The sequence below is a fragment of the Narcine bancroftii genome, chromosome 3 (genome assembly GCF_036971445.1).
Source record: "Narcine bancroftii isolate sNarBan1 chromosome 3, sNarBan1.hap1, whole genome shotgun sequence".
NCBI lineage: Eukaryota > Metazoa > Chordata > Chondrichthyes > Torpediniformes > Narcinidae > Narcine > Narcine bancroftii.
Genome location: NC_091471.1, coordinates 34,621,148 through 34,638,429, shown reverse-complemented (window position 1 = coordinate 34,638,429; position 17,282 = coordinate 34,621,148). Strand labels below are relative to the sequence as shown.

The 17,282-nt window shown below is 39.9% G+C and overlaps 1 protein-coding gene across 7 annotated transcripts in view; it reads right to left on the bottom strand.

Moving 5' to 3' along the window:
• Positions 1 to 14,026: 14,026 nt before the first annotated feature.
• LOC138757061 (fibroblast growth factor receptor 3-like) overlaps positions 14,027 to 17,282 on the bottom strand; it is a 165,011-nt gene continuing 161,755 nt past the window's right edge. For all 7 annotated transcript variants that reach the window (XM_069923764.1, XM_069923762.1, XM_069923763.1 and 4 more), the window contains one exon: positions 14,027 to 16,771. In XM_069923764.1, coding sequence (XP_069779865.1) covers positions 16,607 to 16,771 — 165 coding nt within the window. In that variant the 3' untranslated portion in view covers positions 14,027 to 16,606. The remainder of the gene's footprint in view (positions 16,772 to 17,282) is intronic.

Genomic DNA, 17,282 nt, shown 5'->3' with positions numbered 1-17,282 from the left:
AGTAGTTGTGATTACAATTGTCAAGTGTCAGCCAAAGATCGTGATTATCTCATCACTGACAGCACATGTTGGCTGCTCACCAGTTGTCAGGCTCCAGTGAAGCGGAAAGCATTGCCAGGTTCCAGCGCAGGGATGCTTGTCATGCAACATCCCCTGGCCTATACAGATACACATGTACATACACTGTAAACACACACACCATACAAATTCATGCACACACACAGATACATACTGAAACACACACACAGACACACACACACACACACACACACACACAAACACTCATGCGCACGCACACACACGCTGAGGCGTATGTATGCACACACAGTTGGACATATTCACACACACACTCAAATGCAAGCACACACAAACACACACAAAGACACAAACATATACATACCCACATAAACACAATCAAACACACGCACACACACACATACATACTGAAACACACAATCGCACACACAGGTAAACTCGCACATGCGCACACATACACATGCATGCACACACATACTGAGGTACAAACACACATATTCTTACACAAGAACACACTCACACACACACACACACACACACACACACACACACACACAAGAGCATGCATGAGGTCACACATACAAGCGCACACTCATACAAACACACACACAAACACATGCAAATATGCAGATGTATAAAGGAACATACACAAAACACACACACACACACACGAGTGCACGTGAGCACACACACACAAACACACACAATTAGTATGCATGAGCATATACACACACACACACACTCACTCACACACACTCGTTTTGGGAAGAGTATCAGGTTTGGTGGATTCACAGAAAGACAAGTCTGGGCACAAGTGTTACAATCACACAAAATTTTAATTAACACACAGGGTACAAGCAGGGGAGAACTTTAAACAGAACTCAATTATTATTTCACTTAAGCACTGATACAAACATTCACCTCGGGCCTAGGTTGGACTCTGACAATAGTGAACCTATACTCAACACGCTCACACACTTGAATGCACACACTACAAACAGGGACTCTTACACACACCTGGTTCCCTGTACCAATGCGGGGTGCGGCTCTCTGCAAGTATTGATCTATCACAATTCTATAACTCAGCTTCAGTGTTGTGCACACTTTCCCCGTGACACTTTCAGCGATGACCACAGTAGTGACCTGGTATAGAGCAATAGCCGGGTCTTGGACCATGAGGCAGAGAGAAAGAATCTGCTGTGCGTTGGTATTATATACAGTGCTAATCTGTGCTTCTAACCAATAATGACCTGAGGTGATTTTAAATTAGCAGCTGGCAAGGTATGCACTAATGTGTTGCTGGAGTCTAACCTTGACAGGTGATATGACTTCTGAATAAGTTTCAGACAGGGAAGACACATGTCCACCCACAATACACAACATTCCAGAGAGGCAGAGAGGTCACGCTTCCTCCACACACACACACATACACACACACACACACACACACACACACACACACACACACACAGACATGCATGGACACCTACACACAAGCACTAGCACACACATGGACACATAAAGATACACAAACACACACACACACACACACACACACACACACACACACAGACATGCATGGACACCTACACACAAGCACTAACACACACACACACACACACACACACACACACACACACAGGTTATTAAATAGCCAAAACAATAGGGCTAAAATTTGCAGGAGGTGATCAATTTTTCTATGAAAGGAAATTATGCTTTCATGACCTTTGACCATCTTTCTACTGGTGAAGAAGGATTTATTTTGAAGTGTTGTCATGTCGAAGCCAATAGCCAGTTTGTGGATTATTTTATCTACTAGTGTTGACTGAGGGATGAATATCACCAGGGCATCTGAGGTAACTTACCTTCTCTTCTTCAAAATGGTGTTGCGGAACTTCTTAATTGCCCAAAAGAATAAACTTGACTTAATCTCTTGCGTGAAGAGTGAGGGGGTGAAACATTACTAAGATATGTAGGAATGCAGAGTTTATGATCTTGTTAAATGCTTTCATGTGGTTTTCACATTGCACACCCCAGAGAGATTAATTTGGAGATTGGAAAGGCATGTGACTGTTAAAATTTTGCACCTTTCCAGAACAAATCAGGAGATTGCAATGGAGAGTAATGAACCAAGGTAATGAGGGGAGAAGGGTATGGAAAATGTGAACAAAGGGAGAGGACGACTGGAACACAAAGGAGTGGGTTATTTGACTTTGGAAAATTCAGTGTTGTGGGCTACCTAGATAGGACATGAGGTACTGTTCTAGTTTGGGTACAGCCTTACCAGAGTTGTGGAGAAGACTGAGTATGAACAGGTTGATGTGGGAATGGGAGGGCATTGAAATGACATGCAACTTGAAGTTCGAGATGACCATTGTGGACAAAGTGCAGTTGCTCTGCAGTCTCTTGTATCTCCAAGGAAATGGTTCAGCTTTTTGGTTTTTTTGATCCTTCATAATGTAACATTAAATTTGAGGTAAATTGAAAGCACAATACTTCCTTTATTCTCTGCTGACCTGTAAAAATGACATCACTTGCAAAAATGACTCAATGTGATTAGAAACAGATCTTAACAGTAAGCATTCCAGTTCCATAATCCCAGTAACAGAGGAAACACATATAGACATGTTATGAAGCACATAGGTTCTTAATAAATTCCATTGCAGCTACCGTTTAGCAATGTTCAAAATAGATTAAGGGGATTAATATGAATGAACATGGGGCAGAAGTATGCTTGATGCATAATGAAAGCTACTCTTTTAGTTATTGGAACAAGCATTAAACCTTTGCATTTACGCACTTAGGGTCTTTTTCAGAGACCTGCACTGGATTTGGCTTAATGCAACAGATTGCACCACTTGTCTCGACCAAAAACTAACTTCTTTCCTACAAAAAGATTTGTTAAAATGTTCCTTTTGAAGAAGGGCCTGATTTTCCGTCATTGCTCATATTTGATAAAGGAATAAGCTGCATGATACTAGACAGGCAAATAAATAGGACATCTGCTGCTCTTCATCCCTTCAAGGTTTTTCAATGAAAAGTCCAGCCAAATTCTGTGGTAAATTAATGCAGAAACTGTATGCAGTAGGTCCAGTGTTTTGTGGCACATTAATGAACACTTATCTTTATGTTCATGATAGAATTGATAAAAACCTCACATGTTCAAATAGAGGTGGATGAAATACAATCTTCTGTCCTGAGCAAAGAGTGAACATCATTAAGGGCATTACTTATCTTAAGTAAGTGGACTCTGGAAATTTGTAACCTAGACATGAGACATGAGGAATTCAAACAATTACCGTAGTGCGTAGTTAGTTATTCAAACGCTCTACAAACTGCCTCTGGAAGTTCCAATAGCACATTCTTGCAACCCACAAAGTGGTATACCATGTGGCACAATCTTTAAAGGCACAATCATCTACTAGATTCAAGATTCAAGATTCCTTTATTGTCATGTAATAAAGACACGGAATTTCCTTGTAAGAGAGACAGACTTGCCATCGGCAGGAATTGCCTGAAGCGCCTTTTACAGTTAGAGTAAGAGAAGCAAAAGAAAGCCCTCTTAGAGTCACCGAGTGCCCACGGATTCACGTCCAGTGCTGCCACAGTCCCCGCAGCAACACAGAGTTCAGTCCCAACCCTCAGCAGCCAGAGAGATCCAGATCCGAACCTCTGACGCGGTCAGGGACCCTTCAGCGCCCTCGGGACTCTCTCACATCCCAGTTCCAATACCTGGTACCCCTTCAGCCTGTCTCTCCAGCCAGTCTCCAGCAGTCTGCAGCCTGGTGTGAAGCCCTTGACTGTAGTCACCAGCCCCAAGTTGGCAACAGCCTATGTGTTCTTCAGCCACAGAACCCCGCATTGGTTCACTGCCATGGTCACCATCCCATGGGTCGTCTCACCTGCTTCTCCCAACCAAGGGGGTGTTCTCCCCATTTTCTGGTGCCCTGCGCCAGCCATTTGCTTCCCCGGAGTCTACAACTCATTGTGGCTGCTGCTGTACATCGGCACCACAATTTTGGTTGCAGACCCTATGGTCACAGAATTTTAAAATTCTCTGCTCCATTGTCACATGAGCCTCTACTGTTCACATATGATACTGCAATGTATTCTCTCAACTAACACAAAAAGTAGATTGTATCGGTACTGTAATTATATGGCTATGGTATTATTGTGAATTCATTGGGTGACATGTTGTGTAGAATTGGGTGCTAAGTGTCTCTTTGACTTTACAATCGTGACTGGGGTTCCAAATTGTGCCTCATTAGCTTCAAGATGATTTTTACCAATATGCCCGTGATAGTTTTTTTAAATGTTTCTTGTTCTTTCCTTTGCTGACTCAAAGCTCATATTGTAAAGCACAGCATCTCCCTTTGAAATGTTACGTAAACCCCTCCCCCCACTTTTGTGCTTATTTCAAACAGAGAGCAGACAGAATTTTTTCACCAGTAACACAGTCAGCATTATGAAAAATTAAGTGGTTGTAAAAAACACCACGAAGTGCAAAAAGAGCAGAGCGTGCACCAGGGGTGTACTCTTTTACTTCAGCAATTGATGTGTATGCCCCCTTAAAATTGACTGATTTGTGACTTGTCCTTTTCCCATTCCCCACATTAGTCTCCATTAACAAAAATACATCAATCTTTAGTTTAAAATGAACAATTGGTGAATCATCTGTTGTCATTTCCAAATCTCTGAAAGATTAGACTCTAGCATGTGGGCAATGTCTGCTAGCAGAACTAATTTCTCTCCATCCATTTTATCAATTTCTATTAATATTTTGGAAATTTTCATGAAATTACACTTCGCCTTCCAAGTTCAAAGGAAAGCAACTCTAGCTTCTGTAACCTTTCCTTATACTGTCCTTCCAGGGGCCAGGTTTTATTTGTCTTATCCATGGAACATCATAGAATCATGGAGTTGTATAGCATTGAGGCAGGCCCTTTGACCCATCGATCCATACCAACCATCAAGCACCTATTCGTATTACTTCTCCACTGATCCCATATTGCTTTCTGAATAAACCCATCAACTTCTCATCTACACTCTGGGGGCAATCTATAGCACCCACCCAGCAACCCAAATGTATGTGAGGAAACTGAATCTTAGAAGATAGAACATTACAGGCCCCTCGACCCTCTACATTCCTACCAAAAAACTAAACCCTTCCTACCCTGTACCTTCTATTTTTCTTTCAGCCATATGCATGTGTAAGAGTCTCTTAAATGCCCTCAATATTCCAACCCCCACCACCCCGGATGATTCCCATAAACTTTTCTCCCTTCAGTTGTACAGATGTCCTCTGGTGTTTTCTACGCACACCCTGGTAAAAAAGTGCTTGCTGTCTACCTTATCTATGTCTCTCAGAATCTCATTCTTCTCCACTCCAAAAAGTCCCAGCTCTGCTAACCTTGCCTCATAAGACTTATTTTCCAATCCATGCAACATCCTGATAAATCTCCTCTGCACCCTCTCCAAAGCTTCCACATCCTTCCCATAATGAGGTGACCAGAACTGAACACAATAAGTATGGTCTCACTAGAGATTTGTAGAGTTGCCACATAACCTCTCGACTTTTGAACTCAATCCCCCATTAATGAAGTTCTGCATCCCATAGGCTTTCTTTTTCTCAAATATTTTATTTTTGCTTTTTATTCATCCTTAATAAGACTATATCTGCCTGTAATTTTTTTAGGTGTGCCAAGACTCATCTCCTCTTCACAGACCCATCACTATTATGTTATCCCATTAACATTAAGACTAATAAATTTTAACATTCTATCCATATTGATTTTTTTAAACAAATATTGTTTAACAATAAAACCTTTTTTGATTGTTTAAATAATAATGATCTTCCCCCTTAAAAAAAACACATACAATGTCCCTGTCCTGACGGTGACGTAAACAGGAAACCCTGAAAGCCCATAAAAAAATCTCTTGAGGAAGAAGAACCCCTCCCTTTAGCGCCATCTTCTATAGATACCCCTCTCTGGGCACCATTCTCCCCTTAGACCAGAGTATCCACCTTGCTACTACTTTTCCCAAGTTTTCTCTCTTTTCTGAGCTCTCGTGAACATTTCAATAAAATCTACTTTTCAACAATAAATGCGACATTTAAAAAAAAATGCAACTTTTACTTATTCCCATTGTTAACGTTCTGTTTTTTAAAAAATTTTATTTTTCTGTTTTTTAAAATAAACATAATCTCATGTTTGAAAACAGAATCATTTTCAACATATTTACACATTCTTTTAGTACAATTCATGTTCAAAAAATACAAATACAATGTCAGTTTACATGCAATTTCTATCCCTCCCGCAAATATCAAAAATTAATCAAAACAGAACCAAAGAGAAGAACTGGTAAAAGTAAAAAGAGAAAAAAAGAAAAACTCACCATACCAGCATACTCAGCATAGTCTTTCTGATCTATTTTCATTCTTTGAGGTCCTACACTGCTGTTGTCCTACATATTTTATGAGCTCTTTAGAGCTGTGTGTTATAATTGGGCACCAAAGTGTTCAAGATATAGTTGCCATATAAGTTCATAGGCATCAACTCATTGCACATCAAGGGTGCTTTTGGTGATATTACAATGTCTTTACCAATACAATTATTAATTTCCTTTCAGGTTCTTATAAGCTGTTTTAGAATGGGGTTATGTGTTCTTTTACCTATTAATTTGGTTTTTGTCCTATAGATGAAATCCTTTGCCACATTCTCCCCCTAACTTTGTAGTCCTATGTTAACCCATTTTGGTGGGTCACCTTCAAATAAAGATGCGAGGAACCTTGACTGGGCTGGTAAATAGTATTTCCTAAAATCTGGTAATCATAGCTACACCCCCTCCCCCATGTCAATTTGTCCATGGAGATTCTGGAGACTTTTCCATTCCAAAGAAAAGATCTTATATTTCCATTCAGTGTCTTAAACATTTTCCATGGCAGGTAAATGGGAGTGGACTAAAAAAGATACTGCAATCTCGGCAACACCTTCATTTGGATGCAGTTCACCTTGCCCATCGGGCAGGCTTCTCCATCTATTTAAATCGTCTTCAATTTTATGCAAGGATAAGAGGGTAATTTAGTTCATATAAGTTTCCCAGGTCTCTATCCATCATTATCCCTTGGTATTTTATACTACTCGCCTGCAGTTTAAATCGACTCCTTTGTTAATATCCCCCATAATCTGAATTAGTTAAGGGCATTATCTCACTTTTTACTCAATTGACTTTATATCCGGAGATTATATTGTATTCTTCCAGGGTGGCCTATAGTTTAGGCAAAGCTTCAGCTGGTTCCCTCATCATCTGAAAATAAGTTTATTTTGTGCTCCACTTCTATTCTGCTAATAATTCAATAGCCAATACAAACAATCCTCGAGACAGCAGACAATCTGTCTGCTAGACCTACTTAAGGCAAATGCTGACAAGATTTGTCCATTTGTAATAATCCTTGCTTATGGTTTATAATATAATGTTTTCATCCAATTGATACATATTTGTCCCAGTTCAAATTTTTCCATTACTTTGAATAAGTATGGCCATTCTAGTTTATCAAAGGCCTTCTCTGCATCCAGAGATATTGCCACACTGGGATCCTCTCTGGACTGTGCTAAATGCATTATATTCAGTAATCTTCTCAAGTTGTCAGTGGAATGTCTTTTCTTTATAAAACCTGCTTTGTCTGGATTTATTAATTTTAGTAAATATTGGCCCAATCTCTCAGCCAATGCCTTGGCTATTATCTTGTAATCTGCATTTAGTAACAAGATGGATCTATAAGAAGAAGGTTCTAATAGATCTTTATTTTTCTTAGGTAACATCACAACTATTGCTGTTGAAAAGGTGTCAGGGAGAGATTTTGTCTCTGCCACTTTCTAAACCACATCCATTGTGAGTGGCATCAGCAAATTTTTAATTTTTTAATAAAACTCGGGTGGAAAACTGTCCTCTCTCAGACACTTATTGGTTTGCAACAGTCCCAAAGCTTTTTCAACTTCTTCCCTAATAAAGGGGGCATCTAACTCTATCTGGTCCACTTGGCTCAATCTCAGCAATTCGATTCCATTCGAAAAGTCGTGTAATTTTGTTTGGTCTTATGGTAATTCTGATTTATAAGTTCTGCATAGAACTGTTAGAAAGTATTGTGAATTACTTTTGGATCATGAGACATTGTGTCTGGTTCCAATTGAACTGTGCTAATTGTCCTCGAGGTTTCCTCTACCTTTAATTCCTTTGTAAACATTTTTCACAGTCTTCCTCTTTGGCAACCTTAACCTCTTCGTAAATTTCACAGGAAGTCTCCCACCTTGCTCTTAATCTTGAAAAATCGTTGATTACTTCTGCTATTTCGACCCTCAGGGTCGTGGGGTATATCATTGAATATTTCAAGCTTTTGGAACGCAATTGTCTTTTTACATCATCAAGCTCTTTCCTTTGCTTCATTAAAGTAGGACTAAAATCTTGGAAAAATAGCACTTTTTTATGGTCAATCTCGGGCAGACCATTATTTTGCTTAAGAGTATTCATATGCTGCTCCCAGAATTGTTTCCTGTTCCTGGTAACTCAAAAGTCTTACTGGACCGGTCATGGTCACTGACCACCAGCCCGCTTGGTTCCAAGGACCAGGGAGTCTTTTCAATATGTAGTTTTTCTCTGAATTTGTCTTTTCCCAGCACTCACGGGACCCATGTTTTGAAGAAGTTCATCCCTCGATTCCGTCTTTCAGTTCAATAATTTGGACACTATTTTGTCTGCTAAAATTCTCCATGTGGTTATTCTTGTCCAGCAGATCTTGTCTGTCCAATTCCCATTGCTTCGTATCCTTCTCCAAAGCTTTTAGCTTATCTTGTGTTTTTACTTCTGCTTGGGCCATTCTTTCAGTTAAGTCTTCAACAATTTATTTAATTTCAGTCATGTCTCTCATTACATTTTCAATGCCAACAAATCAGTTGCTCAAGTTTTCCATTTTCTCCAGTCCTTTCCTGACTCCCCAGCTCTGCCAGGGTCCGCCGGTCCTGAGGTCACTCTTTTCTCCACTCCCTTTAGGACTTTCACTCGATGTTCCTGGCTGAGTATCTTCATTATTTGTTTTCAGCTGCCCTGGTTTCTTAATAGCTGTTTTGTCCATTTTTTTAGTGGAAAATTCTTAACTTTAAAATTTTAACCATCTTTTTGATACTCTTCACGGAGAGCTCGATCAAAGTACTTCTGCCCAAGTCCTTTATTGACCATGCCCCCTTCCACAAGCCTTAACTCTCCTATCAACCTATGCAGCAACCTTGAAGGATCTATAGATATGGACCCCCAAGGTCCCTCTGTTTTTCCACTCCTGAAGCTACTTTGTTACAGGAGGAATGTGCAAACTCCATTCTGACCGTGCTGAAGGTTGGGAATTAACCTGAGTCACTGACTGGTGTTGTTGAGGCAGCAGTTCAATTAGCTTCTCCATGGCTCTCCCCTTTCTAATCCTAATGGGAGGTCTTCTCACCATTCTGGTCCTTGGATTGACCCTACCAAGAAAGTGAAGTGTGGCATGACTTCTTCTCCCTCACACTCCAGTTTTCAGAATATGAAAATATGCGACATCAGCTTGAAGCTGGTCCATATGCACTTAATCCCATGGCTAGATAATACATTGGGTTTGAAATGAATGGTTTTGCCTTGTTAATTTTCTTGCCTCATCTCCCAAAGTTCTTGATTAACCATATAACCAGAGTCCACTGGTCTCTGGGTTATTTTCTGTATCCGTTCACATCATTTTAATGGTACGAACTACTAGGGTCACCAATGCTCATGATTTAGAAAGTACACATCTTTTTTTTATCCTTCTTCGCCCCAAAGTACATTTGCCTCCATTGAAATTCCAGTTTCCGCAGATAAGCCCATCCACTTAATCTTCAATGCCTTCATCCACACAGCCCACGATGCTGTCTATCCATGGATATAATGTTTCAGTGCCTAGATCCTCTGTCAATCTTACATGATATTCTTGTTCTGAAATTCAGAAAACATTGGAAAAAAATCAGAGCAGACCCAATGGGCCGATTGGCCTACTTCTGCTCTTATAGCTTGTGATCTTCTCTTCTTATAATTTAGCTTTTCATTTATGAAGATTAGCCCATTGGTAATGGCGGAAATATATACACATACGTGCTTTTGAAAATTTGTGTGTCTAACTCACGACTGGTTTCAGGAACTTGTTCTGTTTAACCTCCAATCCTTGGTTAAGCTGAAGAACAAGGTTGATTGGGCTCTGCGCAGTTAGTTTATTTTGTTTGCCCAGGGTCACCTGCAAAGCCTGGAAATATTTCTTAAACCAACACTGCAATAATCACCCCAAGGTGAAGCCCTTTGTATTTAAAAAGGACAAGCATTTGGCATATATGGAATTAAAGTCAAATATTTACATATATCACAAAGCTATATATTTAGCACCTTCTGCTTGACTGTTAAAGTGCATTTCCTTCGGCCTAATCACCTACATTATTTACCAGTCCTGTCACCGAAGTACATTTTCTGTTCTCTTGTCAGCTCATTTTTCAGCAAACACGTTTGAGAAGGGAACCCATTACCCCCAAGAATAGGCTCATGCACGGCCTCTGCACATGACTCCCCTTAAAGTCCAATCGCTAAGTGATAAAGGAAGTCACACTTGGAGACAGGAAATGGAGGTCAGAGCATTTCTCAGACAGGGTCAAGGATAGTCACTGTGACACCAGCTTGAAGCTGGTCATATGCACTTAATCTCATGGGTAGATAATACATTGGTTTTGAAATGAATGGTTTTGCCTTGTTAATTTTCTTGCCTCATCTCCCAAGGTTTTTGATTAACCATATACAGCACAGAAACAGGCCAGTTTGACCCTACTAGTCGGTTCCAAACAACTTCTCCCTCCTGACCTGCATTTTGGCTTATAACCCTCCAATCTATCCTTGAATATTAACATCGATCTCGCTTCTACCACTACTGCCAGAAGTTCATTCCATACCCCCACCATACTCTGCATGAAGAAATTCCCCTTATGTTTCCCTCAAGCTTCCAGTCTTGAGCTTTGATAATCCCTCGAGAGTGGAGATTTCACATCCAATGAATGTGCACTGAAAGGCTTGCATTTATAAAGTACCTTTGATATCACTCCAAACTGTATTCAATTTGTGCACAGCAAAAAAAGCCCCAGAATTTTGATAGAATAATCTGATTTAGAATTGTGGGCGGATGCCAGGTTCCTCCAAAATGCATGATGCACCAGGAGGACAGAGCCTGTGTCACCCCTGCACTCAAGTATCTATCCAAATTTTATCCTTGCAACTCTAGATTAGGACTTGAATCCAACCTGCCAACTCCCTCATGAGGGAAGTAGCAAATGAGCAAAATCTGCAAACGTATCTACTTTCCAACAGTTACTGGATGGCCATGGCAAAGAGATATCTTGGCCCTCTCATGGCCAATCCCAAGTTCAAATGCAGCAGTCATACTAATATTTTATTAATTTCACCTATCTCAGAGCACTCAGGATCAACTCAATGTGTTCTTTAGTATGGAAGGCTTGACTCTAGCAGAACGAACCTGCTGTGTTAGGAGAACAGGGCAGATTCATTATGTGGATAAGTGAAGTGTTTTCAAACATTAACCTGCAACAATTGGACAGGCAGAGGGAATTTTGAACTGCCCCAAATCTCTCTTCTTCTTTACCCATTGTTGATGTCTTGGTGATGCTCTAATAAATTGATCGAGATTTATTACTGTGATAATTAGTAAAAGGTGAAAGATTTCAAAATTATGCAGGATGGTAGAAATACAAGGAAATGTGAGATGGTGAAGATTTTCCTCCAAGAAAGACAGGCAACCCTAGGTCAAGACTTACATCCCCTGATACGGTGCTAGCAATTGCAAACCTGCATTTGTATAGTGCCTTCTTTACAGATCATTCTTCCCATCCTGGGATACAAACGGCCTTCGGAATGGGGGATGGGTCGGGTGCCCAATGATCACCTGGATCTTGGCAGCTTTAATAATATTGAGACGTCAGTTAGAAAATTTACCAAAGACTTTTATAAACTATTTTTGTATGAGTTAATTTGTATTTTGACTTTACCTTCCAGATTGTTTTTTTTATTGGCAAGAGCCATATAAATAGTTTGTATTGATCTGTTGTAGTGAACTCTCAGTTCAGGCTGCCCAACCTTTTCTTTTCTATTTTTGTTTGTTTATTTTGGTGGGTTAGATGGGGCTTTAACAATTATTTTTTTTCTCTTTTGTGAATAATCCAAATTGAAGAGAAAGGGACAATATTGTTCAATGCAATAATGTAATACGTTGTATTAAGTATTGCAATATATTGATGTTTCTGGTTTTACTATTCGATTCTGCATTCTAATCTCCTCATGAATTGTTTACTTATATGCTTAATAAAAAGGAAACAAAAAATATTTACCCAAAAAAAGTATAACGGGCACACACCAAAACGTAGAGTTGGTGGGTTAATTGGGTGTAATGGGGAGCATGGGTTTCATGGGTCGGAAAGGCCTTCTATCCTGTCGAATCCTTAAAAGTTAAATTTTAAAAAGGGTAGTAGGTTAGAAGTCAGCTGTTGAGTTAAGTCGGGCAGGTTTTCTGCCATTTATTGCTATTTAACCCTACTTAAAAGTGAAACAAGGAATGGACAAATGTTATTATCATCCTATAGCCTGCCATATTCAGTCAAGGTTCATGGATGAAGAATAGGGCAGGTATCAAGAGCTCCTGGATGGTGCGGCAGCAGGAAGGCAGGAGTACTACATGGATTAAAAAGGGGAAAAGGATGCAAGGACGAACTTAGCAAGTGTAGCCTGGACACTATCAGTCAGTGGTGAGAATGCAATCAGAAGAAATAATGCTTAAGGAAGTCATGACTTGGATATGAGCACTTTAACAAAGGAGGCTCAATGCCCATTTGTAAGGAGCAATGCTGACAATTTTAGACCATAAGGCATAGCAGCAGAATTAGGCCAATCGGCCAGTAAATTTGCTCCAGCTTTAGAACCTGCCATTTGAATTCTTCTTCTCAATCCCATTCTCAAGCCTTCTCCCCGTAATCTTTGACACTAAACAAGAAATTATCAACCTATACTAAAATACAAAAGTCTGCAGACACCGTGGTTGAAGTAAAACACAATGCTGGAGAAACTCAGCAGTTCAAGCGGTGTCCTTTATATAGCAAAGGTAAAAATACATAACTGACGCTCAGGCTTGAGCCCTTCCATCAAGGTATGGAAAGATGTTGGCAGGTATTAGAATAAAAGGGTATTGGGGATGCCTCCAAATAAAAGAGGAAGGGATGGGGGGGCGGGGGGGAGAGGCCCCAAATAAAAGGATAAGTGGAAGAGGCCCCAAATAAAAGGGTAAGGGGGAAGACAGCTGATGTTTGTGCGAGGGTTATAAGTGAGGAAGACAAGAATACAAAAGGTCAGGGACAGGGTGGCAGATGGACCATTGGATATGCATGTGGTGGATGAAGAAAGGGACCAATTGCATTACACGATAAGGGTTTAAAGGATATGCAGGAAGGAGACCCAGGGTCCATGCTAAGCATACGCAAATCTCAGAAATTGGGAGATTGTCAATAAATAGTTAAATAAATTAAAACCAGAGGTGGGAACCCAATGATGTATGGGAGGATTTTCCACCTACTGTATTCCCTCTTGCATTTGATTCCATTTAAATCAATGATTCATATATTCCTTAAATTCCACTTTGTGAATGAATGTGGCCTACTTTTAAGAATTTTCAATGACCCGATCTGCACGCTATCGGATTGGTCCCCCTCACACTGACGTGAAGGCTGCAGAATGGATTTGAAATGTTTTAAATGCAATCTTGTCTTCAATGCATGCTTTGGGATTGAAATTGCTCCCAAAGTTTGAGCATTACAACCTTTAGCTCTCAAAGCTAGTCAAGGCATCAAGGAAAACACGGATAAAAATGTAACAGAAGAACAAGAACTAGCCATTCTTGTGATTTAAAACAATATCTTTTTATTTTTGTGGAATGAAACAGTTCCATGTTAATAACAAAGCTTTGTAAAGGCAGACAGATATTGTTCAGTGCTAGTTATTATTTAACTCCAAAAAGACCATCTGTGGCCTCTTACAGGCTTCAGGCAAGCAAATTGGTTGAACGGGTTCCTTTTATTTGGAGCTCACTTCTGACCACCATGAGTGTGGAATGCGACAGGCAATGGTCCAATCTAACCATGGAACATATATCGACAATCTCAGATATTGCAAGTATTGCTTGACATAGTTAAATCTACAGAAAAGGGAACTGAATATCAAATGTTAAGTTCAGTCAAAGCTACTATATGTATATTTTGTAAAAAAAAACTCAATAAATTAGATATATATCTAAGTTCTTTTTTTGTAAATCATGCACAGATTTCAAATATTGGAAAGTTGTTTTTATGCATTAGGTACCTGGAATGTACACATCAACAGTGATCGGTAAGAAAATAATGAAGTGTCTTCTCACTTTACAAAAATTACATCACTATAAATCTCCTATGTTTGTATTAGAGTTAATAGATAACTTCAATCTATTAAATTAACTTTTCTACTGAATAAGAGCTTGATGGTCCTAAGAAAGATTAAAGGAGATTAGCAGAATTCTTGTTGATTTTAATAGGATTCCTGCCTAAATTCTTATTTGCATTTTACCTGTGGAATCCTATTTAAAATCAAACCGGACTTTATTTTTGATTCTGGATTACGTTTTTATTCTGCTTCAGACGGCTGCCTGCTACCTATTTGGCCATCCGTTTCCCCTTTTTTCGTTGTGTATTTTAACAAAAGAGGGTTTACCTCAAATGAGTTCTCTGCAAAATTGCACGTCACATTTCAATTGCACCACCTAAGTTGTACTTGTGGCACTAACCTGCATAAAGAGAAGGGAGTGACTCGCACGTCACTGATATACGAAAGGCAACAGCCGTTCTTTCTTGCACAAGTCTTCTGCAAACATTCACTATCATTGCACCCTCTCATCACAGCATTGCAAAAGTGGCAGCACAGCGATGCCCCTCTCGCACATTTGGTGCTGGCACCAGCTGTATTTAGTATCTTGGTGCCAATATACCAGGGGAAGGGGTAAGAAATAAGCAAAAAAAAACACTAAGCCAATGTGCTTTATAATGTGTGATGTGCTATTTAAGTGCGACGCACTTGATTCATTACCTCCAATTTCCGCAGGTGTGACCAGCACCTGAATCCAACCCTGTTTGCTGGGAAATGTTGTCTCGGACACAGCTCAGTTCTTGGTGGCCAAGATCTTTCACTGTGTCCTGTTCCAATGGCACTGAGCAAAAATGTCACTAATAGCCCAGCAACAAAGCCAGCATTCTTTCACGGGGCCGCTACCTGCTATACAGATACAGTGCCAAGCTTTTTGGACAGCTCCATCCAAGACATTGTATCCATATAATAGACCCACTGTTATTCACAGCCAGCACCCTTCCCTGTTGTGTCCTCATCACAGGTACAGCACAAACCTTCATTTGTTAGGAAAAGTCAAGATCTGAATACTAAACAACAGGAATAAAAAAAATCATTGCAATCTAAAATAAGAAAAGATGTGGTTAATTTTTATACGATGTTTGAAAGCTGGATGGGCTGGGCTGAAAGGTCTGCTTCCACGCTGATAACACTATGTCTCGATGCTAACGTTGTTTCCTCATTAACCTTTATGTCTAATCAGTGGGTAATAAATTAAAAATTATCACATGTAAAACTGAAAATTAAGAACCTCAGTCACTAAAGCTGTGTACAGTAATTAGTAAATAAGCTATATACTTATAAATCTCTTAACCAAAATGATATGTTAAAGCCTATGAACTTTACAAATATACAACATGCGAATCAGATTGCAAATAATTATTGATTTTTGAACTATTTTACCCTTGTTTACTACACAATGAGTTTCTTTAATAACTTCCAGATTAATACTGAATATCCTAGACTGCAATGATTTTAACTTCCAGATTGATCCTAGACTGAATATCCTAGACTGCAATGATTTTAAGGTTTTGCCTCCTCATACTTGTAATTATGTTTATATTTTTTGCTTTTTTTCCCTAAACAAGCAAATCATGACTATACAACGGTTTTTAACATTATCATACATTATTTATATATTTACAACTCTTCCAAAATCTGCAGCTTCACACAAATAAAAAGTATTTAAATGCTCTTTTGTAAAGAAAAATAATTGTCTTTTATGTCACTCCTTTCTCAGCACAACTTAGGCACAGAATGGTTCCTTTTGCAGTCAGAATGCCAGAGGTCAAATGTTTATCACATCTGGATTTCTTTTTTGCAGAACTTTCCATTTCGGTTTCTACGTTACAAAGTTTCTTCATGCCAAGCAGTATTTTTGTTTAGATGGGTACAGCACTTGAAGATATAAGGCTCAATAACGGTGGGACGTATAACTGGGAGTGAGAACCCCTCCCCCCCCCCCCCCACCCCGTAGGTGGTACAGTGTATTTCCTTCAGTGTGAGTTTTCCAGAGTTCAACAGCCCAGACTTGTGCTTTTTCTCATGTCCTGATGACACCGTTACACTGCTGGTGCTTTGGGAGGCATGGCTCATCAGGCAGAGCATCATGGGCAAAGACAGAATCGTCCCCAGAGGAGCAGGTACTGTGTGTGTCTTGGCAGGCTGGGGAATACTGTTCGAAAGGCGCCGACAGGTCAAGGTACTCCTGAAATACAAAGGAAAGGAAAAACGTTGTGAGCTCTCTGTGCTACATCTGCTGTAAGAATGTCATAGGGCTGTTCCACAAGGAGCAGGCCCTTCGGCCCAATATGTCTACCACAGCCAAGTTGGTCCATGTCCTTCTAAACACCCCCCCCCCCTTCCATTTATATAACTGTTCAAGTAAATGTCTCTTGCCTGAGCATCAGAAGATTGATAATTGCAGACCTGCTCCTGAGACCTGGCCACAAAACCAAGGCCGATCCAGCAGCATCTTACTGAGGAGGTGATTGACTCTGGGCATCATTTCACCTCATGATCCCATGTCATTAATTCAATGGGCAAGAGAGTTTTCCTGAATTAAAGCCATTGGAAAATTTCCGCAATTCAGGCTGCTTCCTTGGAGAACTGATGAGGTTTCTCTTTCCACAGATTCTGTTGAACATGCAGAGAATGCATTTAATTACAATTTCCAGCTGATGCCCTATCTTGCTTTTGGAACTTTCCAGGGTCCTGGC